Here is a 23,612-nt window from a genome sequence, read left to right as displayed (position 1 = left end):
TGTGCATTTACTTTTCCACACAACAGGGTGACAGCAGAAAATGGTTGGCTTTATGCTTGCAACAGATTTGTCACAGTACTTCAGGGTGTGATTACTTTGATTTTAGGCATACTATTTTGTATTTATAACAATATTTGAAGTGTTCAGCACACTAATTCAGTCAGAAAAGCATGTCTACATCACAGATGAATGATAGGAAGGATGCTAAGAGAAGAAAAGGAAGGTATCAAAAGGCATTTCTGTGAACAGCCATGATAATCCTCCACCACGCTGTTACTTTCAAGTACATAAGAGAAACGTGCAAGTAAATACAACGATGGGTGGAAAATGGGTGCAGGTATTTATAGCAGAACTACAGTATATTGAAGGGAAAGGCAATGAGCTGGCTCTGTTGACATTGCCATAAAACTAGATCTGATTGGCTACAGTGGTGAGACACAAATCCCAACAAGTACAGTAGCGTGTGATCTTCAACTTGTGAAAGAACTGCTCTTACACAGAATTGCCCTTTCCTCCTTGTGCAATTGGCATAAAGCAGTGGTCCTCAACTTTGGACCTCCAGATGTTCTTGGACCACCACTCCCAGAAGCCTTCACCACCTCCTCTGCTGGCCAGGATTTCTGGGAGTTGAAGTCCAAGAACATCTGGAGGCCCAAGGTTGGGGACCACTGACATAAAGGACAACCTGCCCATGGTACATCCACTGTGTGAATGTTTGGTTTTACCAATCTCAAGATGGAAGGCAGAGGTGTTATGTCCCATTGCTAATAGGGAGCTTTTAATCTTCTCTCAAATACCTGTACCTACTCAAGACACAAGCATTTTCTGCACCTGCTCAGAGATCCCACTTACCAAGAGCACTTCTGTCTTATCTGGATTGGGTTTCTGTTTATTTGTATTTTAATAATTCATTGCTGACCCTATCTATTTACACTATTTGATTTTTTTAAAATTCGTATCAGAGTACTGCATAATTTAAAATTATGTAAATGAAATATTGATAAAATTTAAACAAATTAAAATGCTAAGATGTTAAAATAATTAGACTGTTTTGGGCCAGAAGTAGGCTATTTCAATTGCATTATCTCAGCCATCTACTAGATCTTTTGTACATGTGGTGGGAGCTAATTGCATTCACATGAGTGCTGCATTGATTTAATTTCTACATAGTCACAGAAAATTTGTCTTATATCCAAGTACTTCTATTTTACTTGATTATTCTTTGATCTTCCTACTTCCCTGTAAAGTCTATTAAGTGACTTCCAGATAGTCCAGCTCAAGTCTTGGCCTGGTGGGAGACACTCTTCAGCATTCATTGATTTGGAAAAGTGTATTGTTTTTGTTCTCCATAGGTTTAGCCTAGTCTGTTCTAGTTTAATATTTAGAGCTTGAGATGTGTGCAGAAAATTCTTCCTCAATTTTAGTTGTCATCTAGGGGGTTGGTGGCCTTGCAGTGGGTGGGTTTGGTGTTGTATTACTTATTTTCTTCATTACTTGCTACTACCTCTCAATGTACTTTTGGAGAGGTAATTCCAGCCAAATAATAGACCTTTTCAATTGAGGAAGGTTTCAGGCACCAATAATAATCCTGCATGATTCATTAAGGGCTGCATCCACTCCTTTGGCATGTGCTGATTTATACCATATTTATTGTTTCTGGGTGTGTGCCCTAGCCTCACCCAGCCAATTTCTCAAGTATGTTATTTATAGTGGCAAATTTTTGTTTGGTGTTTAGACAATGTTTTCTGTAGGTCAGGGTTCAATCCAGAGTGATACTCAAATACCTTGGGGTAGGGCACTGTTCCAAATCTTGCCTTCCTAGCTAACTCGGAACTTTCTCTCTGCTTCTCTGTTTTATAAGTGGAAGGCAAAAACCTGTGTTTTTAAAAGGTTTGGTTTCAGCTGGTTGTTTTTATAATATAAGGAAAGATCTTACAATGCAGAGTTTAATTGGTTCTCAGTGTCTTCAAAGGTTTCCTCTTGGAGTGACTCTCAAGGCAAGATCATCAGCAGAGATGAAACTTCTGGGGTATGGGAATGTTGGTTGATCATTATGTAAAAGTTAAAAAGTACTGTAATGGTACCCTGTGGGGTCTGTTCCTATGATTTCTCCAGCCACTGTGCCTCCCTTTAAATTCAACAGATAACCTTTGGTTTTGAAGTAGAACATCTACTATTTCTGTTAATTCATGATCTTTAGTAAGAAGGTAGACCCTTTTGAGCAGCAATTGATGGTTGACTAATGCTGTAAGGTTGACATATGCTGCTCCAGTTATTTTATGTGTTTCAAAAAACATCTACTATATGTTGGATTAGATTTAAGATTTGATCCATACAGCTATTGCCAGGTCTAAAGCTTGCCTTTTCTAGAATTAAAAATGGTTCATTTTTAGGGGTTACATGGTTTAATATTCATTCAAACATTTTGAATACAGGGCATAGTAGGGAGACTGGCCTGTAGCTTTTGAGGTCTGATAGTTCTTTCCCTGGTTTTATTAATTACATTTGTCTTTTGCCATACTTCTGAAATTTGTTCGCTAATCCAGCGGTTATTAAAGGGTTGAAGGATCCATTCCTTTGTGTTTTGCCCAAAATAATTAATTTGCTGGATTCGGATAACATTGAATCCCGCTGCTTTGCAGTTCCTACATCTTCTTATGGCTTCCCCTAGTTCCGCTTATATGAAGGCAGTAGAAAGTTTATTGGATTCACTCTGAACATCCCTTTGATGTTTTATTTGTATTATGCATTGGTTGGTGTTCCCTTCAGGACCAATGGTTTGCCTGTATCACTTTCTGGAACATCCACCATCTGATAAAAGCAGCATCACTGTGTAGAAGGACTGAATGGTTAGTTGTATGAACATCACTGTATATACTGCACCAAATTCTGTAATATGAAGTAATGTATGAAGCATGTAAGAAATAATTAACTGTACTGTACTGTAGTTTGAAATATTGAAGGGCAAAAGGATATGTGTATGTTGGGGGGGTAGAGACAACCTTTTTCTCTATCTCTCCTGTAGCAGATCCAGAGAACATTAACAGAACATTTTTCTTTATAGAAAATCAGCTGTCAGTGAAACACAGTTTAGCTTGTGAATTTCAGAACTAAAAATAAAAGAATGAGAGAAGAATTGATGCTGTTATACATACAGCAGACACACTGCACATAAGGAAACCATTTTGAGTAGAGTGAGTGAATGCAATTAACAGTGCTAAAGTGACTAAGCATTGCATATAAAATTACAATAGATCAAGTGAAGCTGCTGGAGTATTTGAATTGGTATTTTTAGGAACAAGAAATACAAAAATAACTTTTCTTAATGTTGGAACATTAGCCCCAACCCCTATGTTTCATTATTAAAAAGATTACCATTTGTATAATATCTTTTCCAGAGAAAGTTAATAAATAGAACCTCATCTGTTTGAATTGCACCTTTTGATGCACAAAGGAATGGTCAACATTACTATTTTTTTTAGTCTGGTGTCAGGCAACTATTGACCAACACTTTCAACCTGATCTTGTGAAAATATTTGATGAATATTTAGCTCCCTCATTGACATCTGAATAATAATATTTGGAGTTAAAGCAGTTAATTCATTCAAACTTTTACATACTCTAGTCTGAATCATATGTATTTGGAAATCTGTCCCACAAAGGACTGTGTATGCACTTTTTTCGTGTGTGTGTGTGTGTGTGTGTGTGTGTGTGTGTGTGTGTGTGTGTGATCTCACACAGTTTTCTCAGATGCATGCATTTGAAGCAAGCGAGCACATACAATGAACCGCTCCCATGCCAGTACATACAATATATCTCAGAAGTGAGTACACCCCCTCACATTTCATAAATATTTTAGTGTATCTTTTCATGTGACAACACTGAAGAAATGACACTTGGCTACAATGTAAAGCAGTGAGTATGCAGCTTGTATAACTGTAAATGTGCTGTCCCCTCAAAATAACGTAACACACAGCCATTAATATCTAAACTGCTGGCAACAAAAGTGAGTACACCCCTAAGTGACAATGTCCAAATTGGGCCCAAAGTGTCAATATTTTGTGTGGCCACCATTATTTTCCAGCACTGCCTTAACCCTCTTCAGCATAGAGTTAACCAGAGCTTCCCAGGTTGCCTGTAGAGTCCTCTTCCATGATGACATCACAGAGCTAGTAGATGTTAGAGACCTTGCGCAACTCTACTTTCCATTTAAGGATGCTCAGTAGGATTTAGGTCTGGAGACAAGCTTGGCCAGTCCATAACCTTTACCCTCAGCTGCTTTAGCAAGGCAGTGGTCGTTTTGGAGTTGTTTTTGGGGTCATTATCATGTTGAAATAATGCCCTGCAGCCCAGTCTCCAAAGGGAGGGGATCATGCTCTGCTTAATTATGTCACAGTACATGTTGGCATTCATGGTTCCCTCAATGAACTGAAATGCCCCAATGCTGGCAGCACACATGCAGCCCCAGACCATGACTCTCCCACCACCGTGCTTGACTGTAGGCACAACACACTTGTCTTTGTACTCTTCACTAGTTGCTGTCACACACGCTTGATACCATCTGAACCAAATAAGCTTATCTTGGTCTCATCGGACCACAGGACATGGTTCCAGAAATCCATGTCCTTAGTCTGCTTGTCTGCAGCAAACTGTATTCAGGCTTTCTTGTGCATCATCTTTAGAAGAGGCTTCCTTCTGAGACGACAGCCCTGGGGACCAATTTGATGCAGTGTGCGGCATATGGTCTGAGCACTGACAAGCTGACCCCCCCCCAGCCCTTCAACCTCTGCAGCAATGCTGGCAGCACTCATATGTCTATTTCCCAAAGCCAGCCTCTGGATATGATGCTGAGCACGGGCACCCAACTTCTTTGGTTGACCACGGCGAGGCCTGTTCTGAGTGGAACCTGTCCTGTTGAACCACTGTAAAGTCTTGGCCACTGTGCTACAGCTCAGTGTCAGGGTTTTGGCAATCTTCTTATAGCCTAAGCCATCTTCATGTAGAGCAACAATTCATTTTTTCAGATCCTCAGATAGTTCATTACCCTGAGATGCCATGTGGAACTTCCAGTGACCAGTCTGAGAGAGTGAGAGCCATAACACGTGCTTCCCCTTGACACCTGAGACTTGTGACACTAACGGGTCTCATGACTCTAGGGAGGGAAAACTGGCTACATGGGCCCAATTTGGACATTGTCACTTAGGGGTGTACTTACATTTGTTGCCAGCGGCTTAGGTTGAGGGGACAGCACATTTACATTGTTATACAAGTTGTACACTTACTGCTTTACATTGTAGACAACGCTTTACACATACTCATGATTGCTATCTGCTGTTCTGCTTCACTTTCATGCAGTGTGTGTTTAGTCGTTTAGTCGTGTCCGACTCTTCGTGACCCCATGGACCAGAGCACGCCAGGCCCTCCTGTCTTCTACTGCCTCCCGGAGTTGTGTCAGGTTCATGTTGGTTGCTTCGCAGACACTGTCCAGCCATCTCATCCTCGGTCGTCCCCTTCTCCTCTTGCCATCACACCTTCCTAACATCAAGGTTTTTTCCAAGGACTCTTTTCTTCTCATGAGATGGCCAAAGTACTGGAGCCTCAGCTTCAGGATCTGTCCTTCAAGTGAGCATTCAGGGTTGATTTCCTTTAGAACTGATAGGTTTGTTCTCCTTGCAGTCCAGGGGATTCTCAAGAGCCTCCTCCAGCACCACAATTCAAAGGCATCAATTCTTCGGCGGTCTGCTTTCTTTATGGTCCAGCTCTCACTTCCATACATCACGACAGGAAAAACCATAGCTTTGACTATTCGGACTTTTGTTGGCAAGGTGATGTCTCTGCTTTTCAAGATGCTGTCAAGATTTGTCATCGCTTTCCTCCCAAGAAGAAGGCGCCTTTTAATTTCAGGGCTGCTGTCTCCATCTGCAGTGATCATGGAGCCCAGGAAGATAAAATTTGACACTGCCTCCATATCTTCCCCTTCTATTTCCCAGGAGGTGATGGGACCAGTGGCCATGATCTTAGTTTTTTTGATGTTGAGTTTCAGACCGTTTTTTGCACTCTCCTCTTTCACTCTCATTACAAGGTTCTTTAATTCCTCCTCACTTTCTGCCATCAGAGTGGTATCATCTGCATATCGGAGGTTGTTGATATTTCTTCCGGCAATCTTAATTCCGGCTTGGGTTTCTTCCAGTCCAGCCTTCTGGATGATGTATTCTGCATATAAGTTAAATAAGCTGGGGGACAATATACAGCCTTGTCGTACTCCTTTCCCAATTTTGAACCACTCAGTTGTTCCATGACCAGTTCTAACTGTTGCTTCCTGTCCCACATATAGGTTTCTCAGGAGACAGATAAAGTGGTCAGGCACTCCCATTTCTTTAAGAACTTGCCATAGTTTGCTGTGGTCCACACAGTCAAAGGCTTTCGCATAGTCAATGAAGCAGAAGTAGATATTTTTCTGGAACTCTCTGGCTTTCTCCATAATCCAGCGCAAGTTAGCAATTTGGTCTCGAGTTCCTCTGCCTCTTCGGAATCCAGCTTGTACTTCTGGGAGTTCTCGGTCCACATACTGCTGAAGCCTACCTTGGAGGATTTTGAGCATAACCTTGCTAGCGTGCGAAATGAGTGCAATTGTACGGTAGTTGGAGCATTCTTTGGCACTGCCTTTCTTTGGGATTGGGATGTAGACTGATCTTTTCCAATCCTCTGGCCACTGTTGAGTTTTCCAAACTTGCTGGCATATTGAATGTAGCACCTTAACAGCATCATCTTTCAAGATTTTAAATAGTTCAACTGGAATGCCATCACCTCCACTGGCCTTGTTGTTAGCCAGGCTTTCTAAGGCCCACTTGACTTCGCTCTCCAGGATGTCTGGCTCAAGGTCAGCAACTACATTGTCTGGGTTGTCCGGGATATCCAAATCTTTCTGATATAATTCCTCTGTGTATTCTTGCCACCTCGTCTTGACGTCTTCTGCTTCTGTTAGGTCCTTCCCATTTTTGTCTTTTATCATGTTCATCTTTGCGCAAAATGTTCCTCTAATATGTCCAATTTTCCTGAACAGATCTCTGGTCTTTCCTTTTCTGTTATCTTCCTCTATTTCTTTGCATTGTTCATTTAAGAAGGCCCTCTTGTCTCTCCTTGCTATTCTTTGGAAGTCTGCATTCAAGTTTCTGTAACTTTCCCTATCTCCCTTGCATTTTGCTTCCCTTCTCCTCTCTGCTATTTCTAAGGCCTCGTTGGACAGCCACTTTGCTTTCTTGCATTTCCTTTTCTTTGGGATGGTTTTCGTTGCTGCCTCCTGTACAGTGTTACGAGCCTCTACCCAAAGTTCTTCAGGCACTCTGTCCACCAAATCTAGTTCCTTAAATCTGTTCTTTACTTCCACTGTGTATTCATAAGGGATTTGGTTTAGATTATACCTGAGTGGCCCAGTGGTTTTTCCTAATCTCTTCAGTCTAAGCTTGAATTTTGCTATGAGAAGCTGATGATCAGAACCGCAGTCAGCTCCAGGTCTTGTTTTTGCTGACTGTATAGAGCTTCTCCATCTTTGGCTGCAGAGAATATAATCAATCTGATTTCGATATTGCCCATCTGGTGATTTCCATGTATAGAGTCGCCTCTTGTGTTGTTGGAAAAGAGTGTTTGTGATGACCAGCTTATTCTCTTGACAAAACTCTATTAGCCTTTGTCCTGCTTCATTCTGAACTCCAAGGCCAAACTTCCCTGTTGTTCCTTTTATCTCTTGGCTCCCTACTTTAGCATTCCAGTCCCCTAGAATGAGAAGAACATCTTTCTTTGGTGTCAGTTCTAGAAGGTGTTGTAAATCTTCATAGAATTGTTCAATTTCAGTCTCCTCAGCAATGCTGGTTGGTGCATAAACTTGGATTATTGTGATGTTGAATGGTCTGCCTTGGATTCGTATTGACATCATTCTATCATTTTTGAGATTGTATCCCATTACAGCTTTTCCCACTCTTTTGTTGACTATGAGGGCTACTCCATTCCTTCTACGGGATTCTTGTCCACAATAGTAGATATGATAATCATCTGAGCTGAATTCGCCCATTTCTGTCCATTTTAGTTCACTGATGCCCAGGATGTCGATGTTTATTCTTGCCATCTCCTGTTTGACCACCTCCAGCTTCCCAACGTTCATAGATCTTACATTCCAGGTTCCTATGCAGTATTCTTCTTTGCAGCATTGGATTTTCCTTTCACTTCCAGGCACATCCACAGCTGAGCGTCCTTTCGGCTTTGGCCCAACCACTTCATTAGCTCTGGAGCTACTTGTACTTGTCCTCCACTCTTCCTCAGTAGCATGTTGGATGCCTTCCGACCTGAGGGGCCCATCTTCCCGCGTCATATCTTTTAGCCTTTTGTTTCTGATCATGGGGCGTTCTTGGCAAAGATACTGGAGTGGCTTGCCATTTCCTACTCCAGGTGGATTGCGTTTAGTCGGAACTCTCCACTATGTCCTGTCCGTCTTGGGTGTCCCTGCACGGCATAGCCCATCGCTTCTCTGAGTTACTCAAGCCCCTTCGCCACGACAAGGCAGCAATCCATGAAGGAGTTCATGCAGTACAATGGCTAAAAATATATACATCTCAGTGTCTTCATAAATAGCTGTCCCATATTAAAACTATTCGGGCAATTTATTTCCACTTCCTTCCCCCCCATATTTGCTTTTTGAGCATGGAATGGCTATCCTAACCAACTTTCTTTAGGAGTTAAAATTCCTCTGTTTTCAGCTGAAGTAGAAAATAAAATATGTGATATTTCAATAATAATTGCTCTTAGTAATTCATGTATTCTGACCACCACCAATCCTGGCTTTTTCTGACAACAGTTCTGGATGCCTGGTCACTGTTAATGCAGTTTTATAGATAGTGAAATGAGGTTGACCTTAGCAACACCACATACCTCAGGCTTCCAAATAAGTAAATCTACCGCTAAGATAGAGTTTGAATCATGATCCACTATTTGTGGAAAGATTATTTTTCAGAGGAAGGTTGGTCTGCAGTACATCCACGTAGTGCTAGAAAACATTTATGTCTGATCCCAAGGAGAACTGCTATCTGTCAATGTAGACAGGGACTGTCTCTGGGACTCCCTTCTAGATAAATATATGTAGGATTGCACTGTAACCTTGGCATTATCTATTGGAATGCCCAATCATGAAGGTGTAATAAACCTTGCTTTCCTCCACTAAAGGCAAAATGAAACTAGTCATATCTCTAACATGAGAGAACAGGCATGTTGCGTTCCATAGGAAAGGCATCTTCATGCTGGTCTTTGAAAGAAATGTAGCATTTTTAGATACAATACTGAACATTTCTTTTTGTTTTTCAGAAAAATGAATGGCTGTGTCTGAACTGCCAAACTCAGAGGCTGCTAGAAGGAAGCCTAGGAGATCCTGCTCCGATGCCACTGCCTTCTCCAAAACAAACGCCAACTGGATCGCCCCGACACCAACCTGGAGGAAGTGGTCAGCAGCAGCAGCAGAGAGGAGCTCCTCTGCCTGTAACAACACCCCAGCAACCTGAAATGTCTGCTCCTCAAGAGAGGCAACTTCCACATCTCAGGACTTCGGCAGAACAAAGCAAATTACCAACCGGTCCCCAAGAAAAAAAGCCTCCGGCTTCATCCGAAGGAAAGCCACTGCCCAAACTTTCCAAAGAGGCTCCCAAAGCTTCTGAAAGTTCATTGCCAAAGGGGAGAACTATGGCTACAAAGCCAGAAGCAGATATCAAAGACAGCACAGCCATGTCGGAGTCTCAGAAAAGTAGAGAGCAGGAGGTAAGGCTCTTTCTACCAAACAGGATAATGTGTGATAGGAACCAATGGGAGGCAAGTGATTTCAGTGCTTTCAACTGACAACCAGATGCATGACAACAGAGACGTAGGGTACAACACAAACGGCCTCTTCACACAAAAACACCAAGGTCTGCATTTGTGAGCAGTTCTAGCTTCTTTCCCCCTTTTACCACAGAGCTTATGGCTTCCTGTTTTTCAAAAGGAAGAGTTTGAGGGAGTGGACTTGTCCATGAAAACATACATTAAAATATAGCAGTTAGTCTTAAAGGTACCACATTTTTTCTTCTTTATTTTTTAAAATTTTTATTTTGTTAAAAGAACCTCGTGGCGCAGTGGTTAAAACACTGTACTGCAAGCTAAAACTGTGCTCACGACCTGGGGTTCAAATCCCAGGTAGCCGGCTCAAGGTTGATTCAGCCTTCTATCCTTCCGAGATCGGTAAAATTAGTACCCAGCTCGCTGGGGGGGCAATGTGTAGCCTGCATAATTAAATTGTAAACTGCCCAGAGAGTGCTTGAAGCACTATGGGGCGGTATATAAGCAGCACGCTTTGCTTTTTTAAAATTTGGTTTTGCCTATTTTTTTAAAATGCATCCCTAGTTTTTAGAAACACATTTTGATGTTGCATGAGAGACTGTTGCCTAAGAAAAAAGGTGATCTTGCTAACCCAAATATGGACTGCAAGTATTCTCGTCTCAGAACGGGGATGTGTTTTTATGTCTCTTTCTTAATAGATAGATGGACAACACATAACTAATCGTTCTTGCAGCAGTGTCGTTTGTAGTCACATCTACGTCGGAAAGTATTGCTGTAAATCTCCTTGTGAGAGAATGGCCATTGAATCCAAATACAAAAAGTGTCTTGTGGAATCAGACCAAGAGTCTCTCCAGTCCAGCATTTGGCATCAAAGAGTGGCCAGCTGGATGTTTCTGGGAGGTTTACAAGCTGAGCATTGAAATCTTTCTTGTTCATATCTAGCAGCCTGTAGTCATGTGCACACTGTCTCTGTACATAGAGGTTCCAATTAATTATCCTGGCTTAATGTCTGTTGATTTAGAGATCAATCCCTAAATGTTTGACTGAGGAATGTTTTAATGTGGCAGGCCATTCACTACTTCTAGAGCTGTGCTGGCCTGTGCCACCCAGGTGAGGAAGTGGAAGATGCGGAAATATTCCTCTGGAGACATTCCAGAGTATTTAAAAATTCTTTTATTTCCTATTGTTTCCAATAGGAGGAAAAATATCTACTCAAGGGCTTTTTTCTCACACACGTTTTTTTAACCCCGATGTCCTTTTTAATAAACATAAAATCTCATACCCCTCAAATCTGCACCTCACTATAATCTTCTTTGAAATTTGAAATAGAGTGGTATGGCTACTTCAGCACTGCTGCACACCCATGAGTACAGTCATTCATGGCTCAATCCTCTTTTCTTCTTTCTAACTCATTATCTTTTTGAGAACCAAATACAGTAACAACATATTCACACAGATCATTAGCTTTAGCTCCTTGGCTTTTTAAAAAATAAGCTCACAGATGTATAACTTTGACCCAGTGGTTCTCAAAGCTGCTTTAGGAGATTGGTTATCCACAAATGCTGCTAGGAGCCAAACAGGATAATTCTGAATAAAATATGCACCTGTTAAGATATTATCTGGTGCTTTTAATTAGCATTCTCTGTTGGGTAATAAGAGGGGATACCTGAAGGTAGCAACAGTTAGCTGAAAAGAGTGAAACTACAAGTTGAGGGAGGTGGACTGTTAGGTGCTATCTTCACAATGTGATGCTATTTATGAAACACTCCAGAGAAAAGCAAAAGTGAAAATGAAGGCTGAGGAAGAAGTGAAAAGCTGTTGCTAGCGGAGAGATCAGTGGAAGTGAGCAAGTGAAAGTGAGAGTCTTCACATGCAGAAGGCTTAATATGCTAGTACAGTAGTCAGTAGTCACTATGCAGGCATTCTAACTCCCCCCCTCTTAATGAGTTTTCTGTGGAAATGAGAAAAACAGTAGTAGTGATGGAAAAGCAGGGGAAAATTAACATGTGGTGTGGATAATAATGATTTGTGAATCCACCACAGAATTCAATGAATGAGGCGGGGTGATGGCATGATAAAACCCCATAGCTTGAAGAAGTTCTTTGTTTTATAGTACAGATTCCTTAAATATGCATTGTCTTCTCTCTCTCTGCATGCCTGCATGCCAGCAGTCTCTCAGTATCTTTGTAAGAGATGCTTCTTAGACATCTGCACAGCAAGCTACTGTCTGTGTTGTTTAAAAGTTTCTTTATAAATATGTGTGCTGGTATTTTTAAGCAGAATATTTTCCAAATGCTCCCTTGAAGCATTACACTTGATAGTAGTTGTGTGGTCTTCTTTTCTGCGAGGCTATAAATTGGGGGTTACCATTAGCAAATTGGGGGTTACCATTAGCAAATTGGGGGTTACCATGATTATTACCATCCCCTTCACGGATTGCTGCCTTATCATGGCGAAGGAGCTTGAGTAATTCAGAGAAGCTAAGGGCTATGCCGTGCAGGGACACCCAAGACAGACAGGTCATAGTGGAGAATTCTGATTAAACATGATCCACCTGGAGAATGAACTGGCAAGCCACTCCAGTATCTTTGCCAAGAAAACCCCATAAACAGAAACAAAAGGCTAAAAGATATGACACTGGAAGATGAGCCCCTCAGGTTGGAAGGCATCCAACATGCTACTGAGGAAGAGCGGAGAACAAATACAAGTAGCTCCAGAGCTAATGAAGTGGTTTGGCCAAAGCCAAAAGGACACTCAGTTGCAGATGCGCTTGGAAGTGAAAGGAAAGTCTGATGCTGTAAAGAAAAATACTCCATACAAACCTGGAATGTAAGAGCTATGAACCTTGGTAAGCTGGATGTGGTCAAATAGGAGATGGCAAGAATAGACATTGACATCCTAGGTGTCAGTGAACTAAAATGGACGGGAATGAGCAAATTCAATTCAGACAATTATCATATCTACTATTGTGGGCAAGCCCTTTCACGAATTGCTGCCTTGTCATGGCGAAGGGGCTTGAGTAATTCAGAGAAGCTATGGGCTATACCATGCAGCGACATGCAAGAGGGACAGGTCATAGTGGAGAGTTCTGACTAAACGCGCAATTTTAGAAGGTGTTGTAAGTCTTCATAGAATTGGTCAATTTCAGCCTCTTCAGCATTGGTGGTTGGCGCATAAACTTGGATTACTGTGATGTTGAAAGGTCTGCCTTGGATTCATATTGAAATCATTCTATCATTTTTGAGATTGTATCCCAATACAGTTTTTCCAATATGTTCTTCTCATTATAAGGGACTGGAATGCTAAAGTAGGGAGTCAAGAGGTGAAAGGAACAACAGGGAAGTTTGGCCTTGGAGTTCAAAATGAAGCGGAGCAAAGGCTAATAGAATTTTGCCAAGAGAACAAGCTGGTTATCACAAACACTCTTTTCCAACAACTACACGTGGACATCACCAAATGGGCAATACCGAAATCAGATTGATTATATTCTCTGCCACCAAAGATGGAGAAGCTCTATACAGTCAGCAAAAACAAGACCTGGATCTGATTGTGGCTCTGATCATCAGCTTTTTATAGCAAAATTCAAGCTCGAACTGAAAAAAGTAGGAAAACCACTGGGCTAGTCAGGTATAATCTAAACCAAATCCCTTATGAATACACAGTGGAAGTGAAGAACAGATTTAAGGAACTCAGTTTGCTGGACAGAGTACTTGAAGAACTATGGATGGAGGCTCGTAACATTGGACAGGAGGGAGCAATACAAACCATCCCAAAGAAAAGGAAATGCAAGAAAGCAAAGTAGATGTCCAACGAGGCCTTACAAATAGCAGAGAAGAGAAGGGAAACAAAATGCAAGGAAAATAGGGAAAGTTACAGAAAACTGAATGTAGACTTCCAAAGAATAGCAAGGTAAGAAAGAGAGCCTTCTTAAATGAACAGTGCAAAGAAATAGAGGAAAATAATAGAAAGGGGAAAACCAGAGATCTGTTCAAGAAAATTGGAGATATTAAAGGAACCTTTTGTGCAAAGATGGACATGATAAAGGACAAAAATGGTAGGGACCTCACAGAAGGAGAAGACATCAACAAGAGGTGGCAAGAATACACAGAGGAATTATACCAGAAAGATTTGGATATCCCGGACAACATTGATAGTGTGGTTCCTGACCTTGAGCCAGACATCCTGGAAAGTGAAGTCAAGTGGGCCTTAGAAAGCCTGGCTAACAACAAGGCCAGTGGAGGTGATGGCATTCCAGTTGAACTATTTAAAATCTTAAAAGATGATGCTATTAAGGTGCTACACTCAATATGCCAGCAAGTTTGGAAAACTCAACAGTGGCCAGAGGATTGGAAAAGATCAGTCTACATCCCAGTCCAAAAGAAGGGCCGTGCCAAAGAATGCTCAAAATACCATACAATTGCACTAATTTCACACACTTGCAAGATTATGCTCAAAATCCTCCATGGCAGGCTTCAGCAGTGTGTGGACCAAGAACTCCCAGAAGTACAAGCTGGATTTCAAAGGGGCAGAGGAACTGGAGACCAAATTGCTAACGTGTGCTGGATTATGGAGAAAGTTAGCATAGGCATCCTTCAGTCTCGAGAGACTATGGTAACATGCTCTGAATCGAGGAGTGTCCTCTCCAGAGCATGAAGCCCGGGTAAGATAATATGGAGGATAGGCTGTTACCCAAGCAGCAGATCCCCCCTCTCCACATTGCTGAAATGGTCCAATGGAAAGGCAAGAGCCAATACATCTGGTTCCAGCAATGTCGCAGGAGTTGGCAGAACTACACATGCTGCCTTCGGGACTCCACCTCCAGATTTTGCCTCGAGGTTAACTCCTGAAGCCTTTTCCATGAGTGGATATAGCCACAAGGCAGTGGAGGTTTGAAATTGGAGTTTTCCTTCTCCTAGATGGGCTGCCTTCCAAGGCTGACGAGCCCCACCTACCCGGCCTGCTCTTTAATAGTGCAAAAGTATGATCTGATCCTTAAAACTTTCCTGACTCCCCGGCTTATGCAAATCTAATTGGCTTTCCTATTTACCATATTAAGGCCAGATACACGCTCTTTTAAAGCAGGAAGTCCCACCCCTAGGCCCCACCCCCAGGCCATGTGGTCAGGAGACAAAAAGGAAGCCCAGGAAAAAAACTCAGCAAGGCATCCATGCAAACAGACCTGGCCTTCACCCTCAGCCCAGCTTCCTAGGGAAAAGTTAGAGAGTTCCAGAAAAACAACTACAGTGGACCCTTGACTTACAGACGGCTTGACTTACAGACTTTTTGAGTTACAGACTTCTCTGGCCGCAAAATTTAGGTTTGACTTGCAGCCTGAGAATTGACTTACAGAAAAATCCCCAAAATGGAAAAAAAACGGCCTGTTACGGGATTAATCGGTTTTCAATGCACTGTAGGTCAATGGAGACTTGACTTACAGACTTTTTGACTTGAGAACCGCCTTCCAATACGGATTAAGTTCTCAAGTCAAGACCCCACTGTACAGTACTTCTGCTTCATTGACTATGCAAAAGCCTTTGACCATGTGGACCACAGCAAACTATGGCAAGTCTTTAAAGAAATGGGAGTTCCTGACTACCTCATCTATCTGCTGAGAAATCTATACGTGAGACAGGAAGCAACAGTTAGAACTGGATATGGAACAAATGATTGGTTCAAAATTGGGAAAGTAGTATGACAAGGCTGTATATTGTCTCCCTATTTATTTAACTCACATGCAGAATACATCATGCGAAAGAGTGGACTGGAGGAATCCCAAGCGGAATTAAGATTGCCGGAAGAAATATCAACAACCTCCGATATACAGACAATACTACTCTGATTGCAGGAAGTGAGATTCTCTTAATGAGGGTGAAAGAGGAGAGTGCCAAAAACGGCCTGAAACTCAACATCAAAAAAACTAAGATAATGGCCACTGGTCCCATCACCTCCTGGCAAATAGAAGAGGAAGATATGGAGGCAATGACAGATTTTACTTTCTTGGGCTCCATGATCACTGCAGATGGTGACAACAGCCCCGAAATTAAAAGACACCTGCTTCTTGGGAGAAAAGCGATGACAAACCTAGACAGCATCGTAAAAAGCGGAGACATCACCTTGCCGACAAAGGTACGCATAGTCAAAGCTATGGTTTTTCCTGTAGCGATGTATGGAAGTGAGAGCTGGACTATAAAGAAGGCTGACCGCCGAAGAATTCATGCTTTTGAATTGTGGTGCTGGAGAAGGCTCTTGAGAGTCCCCTGGACTGCAAGGAGAACAAACCTTTCCATTTTGAAGGAAATCAACCCTGAGTGCTCACTGGAAGGACAGATCCTGAAGCTGAGGCTCCAATACTTTGGCCATCTCATGAGAAGAGAAGACTCCCTGGAAAAGACCCTGATGTTGGGAAAATGTGAAGGCAAAAGGAGAAGGGGACAACAGAGGACAGGATGGTTGGACAGTGTCATCGAAGCAATCAACATGAATTTGACCCAACTCCAGGAGGCAATGGAAGACAGGAGGGCCTGCCGTGCTCTGGTCCATGGGATCACAAAGAGTCAGACAAGACTTAACGACTAAACAACAACAAAAGAGAGCAGATGAAATGTGACACCTATTTGGTGTGGGCTCTGCAGAACACTAAATGATTCACAACCATTCTTTTGCCAATATTTTGAGTGGAGATTTGATTAAAAGCAAACTTATATCTGTGCCACAATCTCATAAGATCATTGTCTTTGTATTTTCATTGCAAAACTGCCAACCCCTATGCTTAAGCTCCACAAAGTGATTCCTGCCCATGCTTTTTGCATGGTTACGATTTGCTGGCTTTTTTGCCCTTGTCATTACATTGTCACCAGCTCTTGCCATCTGTTGGGCACAGACTGCTAACATCTCAAGACTTCTACCTTTCATGACATGCAGAAAACGCCATTCTAGATCACAGATTCTAGTCACACATTCCCTGAGTTTAAAATGTTCAGTGCTGCACATCACCCTCATCAATTTTACTGGAGCCCTGAGAATAAATATAACACTTAGCTGAACTGCAGTAACATTTCCAGAATGCCCTTTTGGACCAATTTCTTCTCAAAAGAATTTGTAGATAAGAATGAAGGCAGAGTCTGTGTTCCAAGTACAGTCATATCTTTGTCAGAGAAGGAAAGAAAATGTCCAACAGGTATTTGCCTGGGTGTAGCATAACGTGAGCTCCAACTGCAAAGCAGCAGGGGAGTGAGTATGGTTAGGGGCCTTGAAAAGGGAGATAGATCCTCCCTTCTGTTCTGTTTTTAGATTCTGACAGCTTACAGGAAGCAGCTGAATTACTGGGGCAGAAGTGGCTCATTATAATCCTAAAGCGGAATAGAGAAACCCCAGAGAGAGAGGGTGGGGGAGAGAAAGGGAGAGAGAGAGAGCAATACAAAAGCAAAGGTGAATAGTGTAAATAGAAAAGGAACATTAATACTGTGTAGTGCATTTTTCAGTTCTGAAGAATTAACATTCTAGCTCTCTGGGCATATATGGTTTTTTTTAGGTTGCTTTGATTCCTTGTTTGTTTTTGGTCTCCGATCATGATGGGCTTATGATAGCTTTTTATAGCTATCCAATTCTGTATGAGAAACAGTTACATACCTGTAAGGGAAAATATAGCCGTTTCAGATTCCTCTGATTCTTTGCTGCTGGAAGCTTCAGATTGCCTCCAGAAGGCTTTCGTGGTAAATTTCAAGCCCAATGTTGCAGCCCTATGTCCTCTTAACCCACTCACTCTACCAAAATGCATTTAGTGCCATATGCAAAGGATTAGCTCAATAGTTGGCTTGTGACTGGAGCAAGAGGTGTTCCCTCCCCACAAAAAAATGTTGGGGTGATTTGGTCTGCAAGCCAGTCACAGCAAACAAAGAGGACAAGAATACTAATGAAGGAAAACAAGAACATGGCATCCTGAGGAGTGAAGCAGGGACAGGCATTTCCAAATATCAGACCCATTTCCTCTTAATGAATCTGAATGCCATATATGCTCCCTATTTGCTGGCCTTCACAATTAGTTCTGCGCGCAAGAGCAAGTGGGGTGTGACTGGCTGGAGATGGGGGGGGGAAGAATTATTTAAATCTTGCAGCCCAAGACTAGTAGACTATGTTTCTGTAGACTTATTTCAGGTGCATAGGAGGGACTAGTGGTACTTTGTAGATGAAGGACAATAAGGTCTAAATGAGAGCCCTGTACAGGGCAATGTCAGAGGCCCAGAAAATTATATTCTTCATGGTTGTTTCTATGAATGCACACAATTGGGTTAGTGTGCCTGCGCAGAGGTTCTCATAAACTTCTAGAGCAGGGGTGTCCAACCTTTCACTTTCCCTGGGCCACATTAGATGAAAATTTGGTTTGGGCCGCACATACATTTGGTTTGGGCCGCATGGGGGGGGCAGCCCTAGCCGTCTTCCACAGTCCAGCTCCAAGCGCTGTTACCGGCAGCTGCAATCTCAGACAGCAGAGGCTGTGTCACGTTCCCGGGGGTTACAATAGCCGAAGTCCACTAAACCAGTCCAGGGTCAGAGATACCAAGAATGCAAACCAGAGTTCCAAAAAAAATTTACAGAGTGCAGTCCAAAGTCAAAGTCCAGGGTCAGATACACAGTCAGAGTCCAGAGTTCAGAGTACGTAGTCCAGGGCCAAGGTCCAAAGTTCAATACCAGTGCAAGTCCAGGGTCAAGGTCCAGGGTTCAGGAACAAGAGACGTGGATGCCAGCCAAGATGTTGACTCCTTGCTTCCACGAAGTTTCTTCCTTCGCTGAAGCTCGTTTTATCCTAAAGCAGATCCCTGAGCTGTTGGAACGCTCTCTATTCTGCTAGTACTCAGGGCTAGGTGAACGCAGGTCCCTGTGGAAAGCTTTAGAGCAATCCTCTGCTCTTCTTTCCCTGAGTCTTTTCCGAAGCCTGCCCCGAAGCCTGTCTGCTGTGGAGGGAGAACCTGGAGGCTGCTCAGCTGTTTCCAATCTCTCTACATTCTCCTCAGCCACAATTAACCCTTCTGGTCCAGATCCTCGGGCGCACTCATGACAGGCTGCCAGATTCGACTCCAGCGGCTTTATGGGGCCGGGAGGGGGTCACGCAACCCCCCTGTCCCCTCCCCTCCCACTCCTTCCTTCCTTCCCTCTCTCCCCCTCTACTGTTGTGACATGCCCCGGCCACATTCCAGCCGCAAGCGGCGGCAGTGTAACTTGAAACTTTGGAATTTCTTTAAAAATAAAAAATTGTACTGGGCCGCATTACGAGCTGACCTGGGCCGCATGTGGCCCTCGGGGTGCAGGTTGTACAAGCCTTTTACACGTGTCTTTAAGGACCTCCCTCCTGTTGCGCTTGCCCGGCCCATGGCAGAGAGTGCCTAAGTTCCTTTTTTGCCACCACTGCAGCAGTACCTTGGTTACGAAGCACTTACCATTCTGTAAGAAAATAAAAATAGTATGGTCTTCAAGACCTTCCTCCAACTTGATTCCCCTGTTTTGTGAGTAAGAGAGGGAGAGAGAGAGAGAGAAATAAGGATAGAGGATTAGAATCTCTTTTTCCCGCCCTTTTCTCCACCCAGGCTCTCTGCTCTTTTATGGCCTCTTCATGCCCCTTCAAGCAGTGTGAGTCTCGCCCAAATAAAATAATTCTTTCTGACAGACATTCTCAGTGCCTCTTCTGCTTAGGTGAGGCACACCAAAGTTCGCCTTGCCAGACCTGTAAAATCTGACTTTAAAAGTGCTTAAACGTTGTCTTCAGCAATTAAGATCTTTCCTCTGGGAAAATTTGCTACAATCACCTCAGTGCTTGACCATGGATGCTATCCAGGCTCAAACCACGGCGCCTTCACCTAGCTCTCAATAGCGCTCTCCGACCTCAAGACCGTCCCAGCTGCATTGATGTTGAAACCCACCTCAACTCACTCCAACAGCAAAGTCAACCTTGCTACTAATGCCTAGAATGAAAAAGAAAGTATCACTTTCTCACAAGGCCAAACACACTGCGGATAAACCAGCTTCACCTTCTCAGCCTACAGAAGAGCCTCAACAGGAGATGGTGTGCCTTGATTTATTGTCTGGGGATGAGGATGCTCCTCTCCCTTTGCCTGGTTACCACACCCTCCCCACAATTCAGTCACTCTCCTGATTGGGGGAATACCTTGGCTGAAGTTACTGTAGTTGTGCACTCAGTGCAGGCAAGTCCTCGATCTCAAGTTGGCTCCATTTCAGGCCATAAATTGGTGTCAGTCTTGGAATCGATGTGGGAAGATCCTCCTCGGAAGAAGGCCTGTAAGACTCACCACACTGAACCTCTCAGATATACCAAAACTCACCAGTCTCGTGCTCTGTATCATATGCCTGTGGCTCAAGAACCACCATACGAATATTGAATCTTTAGGAAGGTGCAGCTTTATGATCATCCGTTCTACTACGAGCCTGAAGTCTATTACAACTTGAGGCCATATGAACTAGACCCTCGGTATCATAGACACCGTTATACAGTGGTGCCTCGCTTGACGACGATAATCCGTTCCAGCAAAATCGTTGTACAACGAAATCGTCATCAAGCAAAAGTAAAAAACCCATTAGAATACATTAATAACCGGTTAATGCGTCCTAATGGGCGAAATACCTCATTGTCCAGTGAAGAGCCTCCATAGGATGGCCATTTTCTGGTGCCTGTTAAATGAGGAATCGGTCCTAAACACAGTGGGGAGCCATTTTGCACAGCAGACGGCCATTTTGAAACCCGATGGTCAGCTGTTTTTAGATCGTCATAATGTGAAGAATTGGTTCCCGAAGCATGGAACCGATTGTCGTGAAGTGAAAATCGCCCTTTGAAACATAGTTTTGCGATTGCAAAAGCGATTGCAAAACCCCCGTCATAAAGCAGATTTGTCATGGAGCGGGGTAATCGTCAAGCGGGGCACCACTGTACTTATGCCTATCGTTCGGATTCTTCTTCCATATCACCATCTCTTCCTCGATACCAAACACTAGCTGAGGTCCTCCCATACTGATCTTTGGAAGATGAATGGCACACTCTTCCGCCACCTCCAGCACCACCTCAGCATCATAAGAACACCCTTCTACCCATGCAAGCACCCTTACAATTAACAGCAAATTGACTGCACTATGTGGCTTCAGTTCTCAGCCTACCATCTTGGAACCCAGCTTTATCTCAGGTCCAGTCCTCTTCTTTAAAAGTCACTACGATGTACCAAGGCCCACCTCCCAAGTCATTTGATACCCATGCCAACCAGGCGTCCCTACACAAGCCCAATAAAACAAAGGGTAAGTGGGTAACCATTACCACTTGAGGAACCTTCTAATCGTCCTTCAGTATCAGCTAGGCGGGAGTTTTCTCTATCTGCAGATCAACTCCCTGTTCATTTCAATACCAACAGTTCTGATGTTGAAACTGGGGGAGATTCACCACTCAATATTCCCACACTGGATTCTGACATTGTAGAGAACCACCCTCCCTCTCCTTTGGAGGACTTCATATCATACACCCAGCTGATTCTCCATATCGCTGTCAATCAACCAGTACCAAAAGAGTCTGACAAGGTCTATGAGGATATTACTCAGTACCTGATCTTACCAGTTCGCCTAGCCTTCATCTCGTCTCTTCTCAAACTTATTAAAGAATCATGAAAAAAACCCTCCTCTGTTCCTCAGATTTCCAAGAGGGTTGAAAACCTCTATTAGACACATGGTACCACTACCACCCTTTTCTCCAAACTTCATAACTCATTTATTGTAGATGCGACCCAAAATAGAGCTTGCAATTGTGCTGCCTCCACTCCCAACAATCGTGAAGGGAGAAAGTTGGATGTCATAGGCCATTGACTTTATTCTCTTACCTCCTTCATCCTTCAGGTAGCTAATTATATAGCTGCAATGGGAACCTACCATTACCATCTTTAGAATAAGGTAGTACCCATTCTGCAGGCGGCATGGAAGATCCATGTTCTTGTGGCCTCTGTTTCTATCAAGAGGCCATGACTCTTGCTCACCAGGAGAGAATTGCAGCACACCACATGGTGGTTGCTGCTTGTAAGCAAATGGCCACAGCCATAGCATTATGTTGTCACATATGGCTAAGATCTGCTGGTATATCCGGTGATGCACACTCCAGAATTGAAAACCTAATTTTGATGGCCTGTCCTTTTGATGAAAAGACTGATGAAATTCTAGATAACCTTCAAAAACTGAGGAAAACAGCAAGATCATACAATAGCAATATCGCCCATGGAATTTTTGGCATTGCCCCTATACTTACCAACAGTATAAACCTCAGGTGGATCATCAAGAGCCACACACTTCCAATGCGTTTACTTTCTCCTTCCACCAGCAGACTACCAGACAATGCCCACATCAGTCTGTCTGTAGACCTGAGAGGAAGACAAAGCAAAATCTTTAACTCCTCAACCCTCCATCCTACCAGACATCTACCACACAATGGCTGGCACTTTTTCTGCATGCATGGTGATGCATCACTTCAGACGCCTGGTCCTCACCATCATCGCCGTAAGCTATGCAATCAAATTTGATGCCTTCCCACCAACTGGGCATATCTCTACCTCCAAGGCATCGCTGTCTTCCATTATTTGGACGATTGGCTCCTAGTATCCCCGTCTTGCACCAAGGCACTCCGGGATATTGATCTGATCCTGTCCCTCCTAACAGATTTAGGGCTTCAAATCAACCTTCCCAAATCTCTCCTTGAGCCCTCTCAAAGAGTCACATACATAGGGGCAGTACTTGACTCAGCCCAAGGCTGAGCTTTCCTACCAGAAGAGAGACAGACAACCCTTTGCGCTTTCCTCCAGTTTTTCTCACCCAGCACAGCTGTTACAGCTCATCTTACTGAGCATCTTTTAGGCCTGAAGGCTTCCACCACTGCAGTTGTCCAACATGCTCACCACAAGAGGCGATTGCTCCAAGTGTGGTATCTTTCCTTTTTCAACCCCATGGTAGATCATCCCTACAAAATCCTTACAGTTACAAAGCAACTGGCATCCCAGCTTACTTGGTGGACCAACGTTCACAATCTGAGTATAGGCAGACCCTTCAAGGCCATGTGCGTCTTTGCTCAGGTCACCACAGATGCCAGCCCCACAGGCTGGGGTGCTCACTGCAACAATATGACCATACACAACCTGTTGTCCCCCATGGAAGCAAGTCTGCACATCAGTCATTTAGGACTTCTCATGGTTATCAAAGCTTTCCATGCCTTCAAAGGCCTTCTCACAGGAGGTGCAGTTCAAATAACTACCAACAACACTACGGTACTGTTTTATATAAACGAACAAGGAGGAACGCACTCTCTCTGTGTCCTTTACCTGACAGTCCAACTGTGGAAGTGCTGCTATACTTGCCACATTTACCCAATTGCAGTACACATCCTTATGGAGTACACTGCCCTTGCAGATCACCTCAGTAGACTCCACACGTGCAGCCACGAGTACTCTTTGGATGACAACGTGTTTTGCCTCCTATGTCATCATTGGGGCACACCACAGGTGGATGTATTTGCCTCCTATGCCAACGCAAAATGGTACTGCTATTGTTCCAGAGCAGGAATAGGACCAGCGCCTATAGGTGATGCCTTCATGACCACCTGGAATCCAACCCTACTCTTTCTTCCCATTCTGCTCCTCCAGTGCACAGTTGTAAAAATCAGGCAGGACAACTTCAATGCCATCCTGATCGCCCCATGGTGGCCCCACCAACCATGGTTCATGACCCACAGA

The 23,612-nt window shown here is 43.4% G+C and overlaps 1 protein-coding gene across 4 annotated transcripts in view; it reads left to right on the top strand.

The window, feature by feature from the left end:
* The window catches only part of BSN (bassoon presynaptic cytomatrix protein), a 344,713-nt gene that overhangs the window by 274,261 nt on the left and 46,840 nt on the right, over positions 1-23,612 (top strand). For all 4 annotated transcript variants that reach the window (XR_013541776.1, XR_013541777.1, XM_078385504.1 and 1 more), the window contains exon 4: positions 9,352-9,798. Coding sequence is in view for 2 of the 4 variants with exons in the window: in XM_078385504.1 (XP_078241630.1) it covers positions 9,352-9,798 (447 nt within the window). In the remaining 2 variants the exon portion in view is untranslated. The remainder of the gene's footprint in view (positions 1-9,351; positions 9,799-23,612) is intronic.

The sequence above is a fragment of the Pogona vitticeps genome, chromosome 2 (assembly GCF_051106095.1).
Source record: "Pogona vitticeps strain Pit_001003342236 chromosome 2, PviZW2.1, whole genome shotgun sequence".
Lineage (NCBI taxonomy): Eukaryota > Metazoa > Chordata > Lepidosauria > Squamata > Agamidae > Pogona > Pogona vitticeps.
Note: the sequence above shows the minus strand (reverse complement) of the source record. Positions and strands in the feature narration are given on the sequence as shown.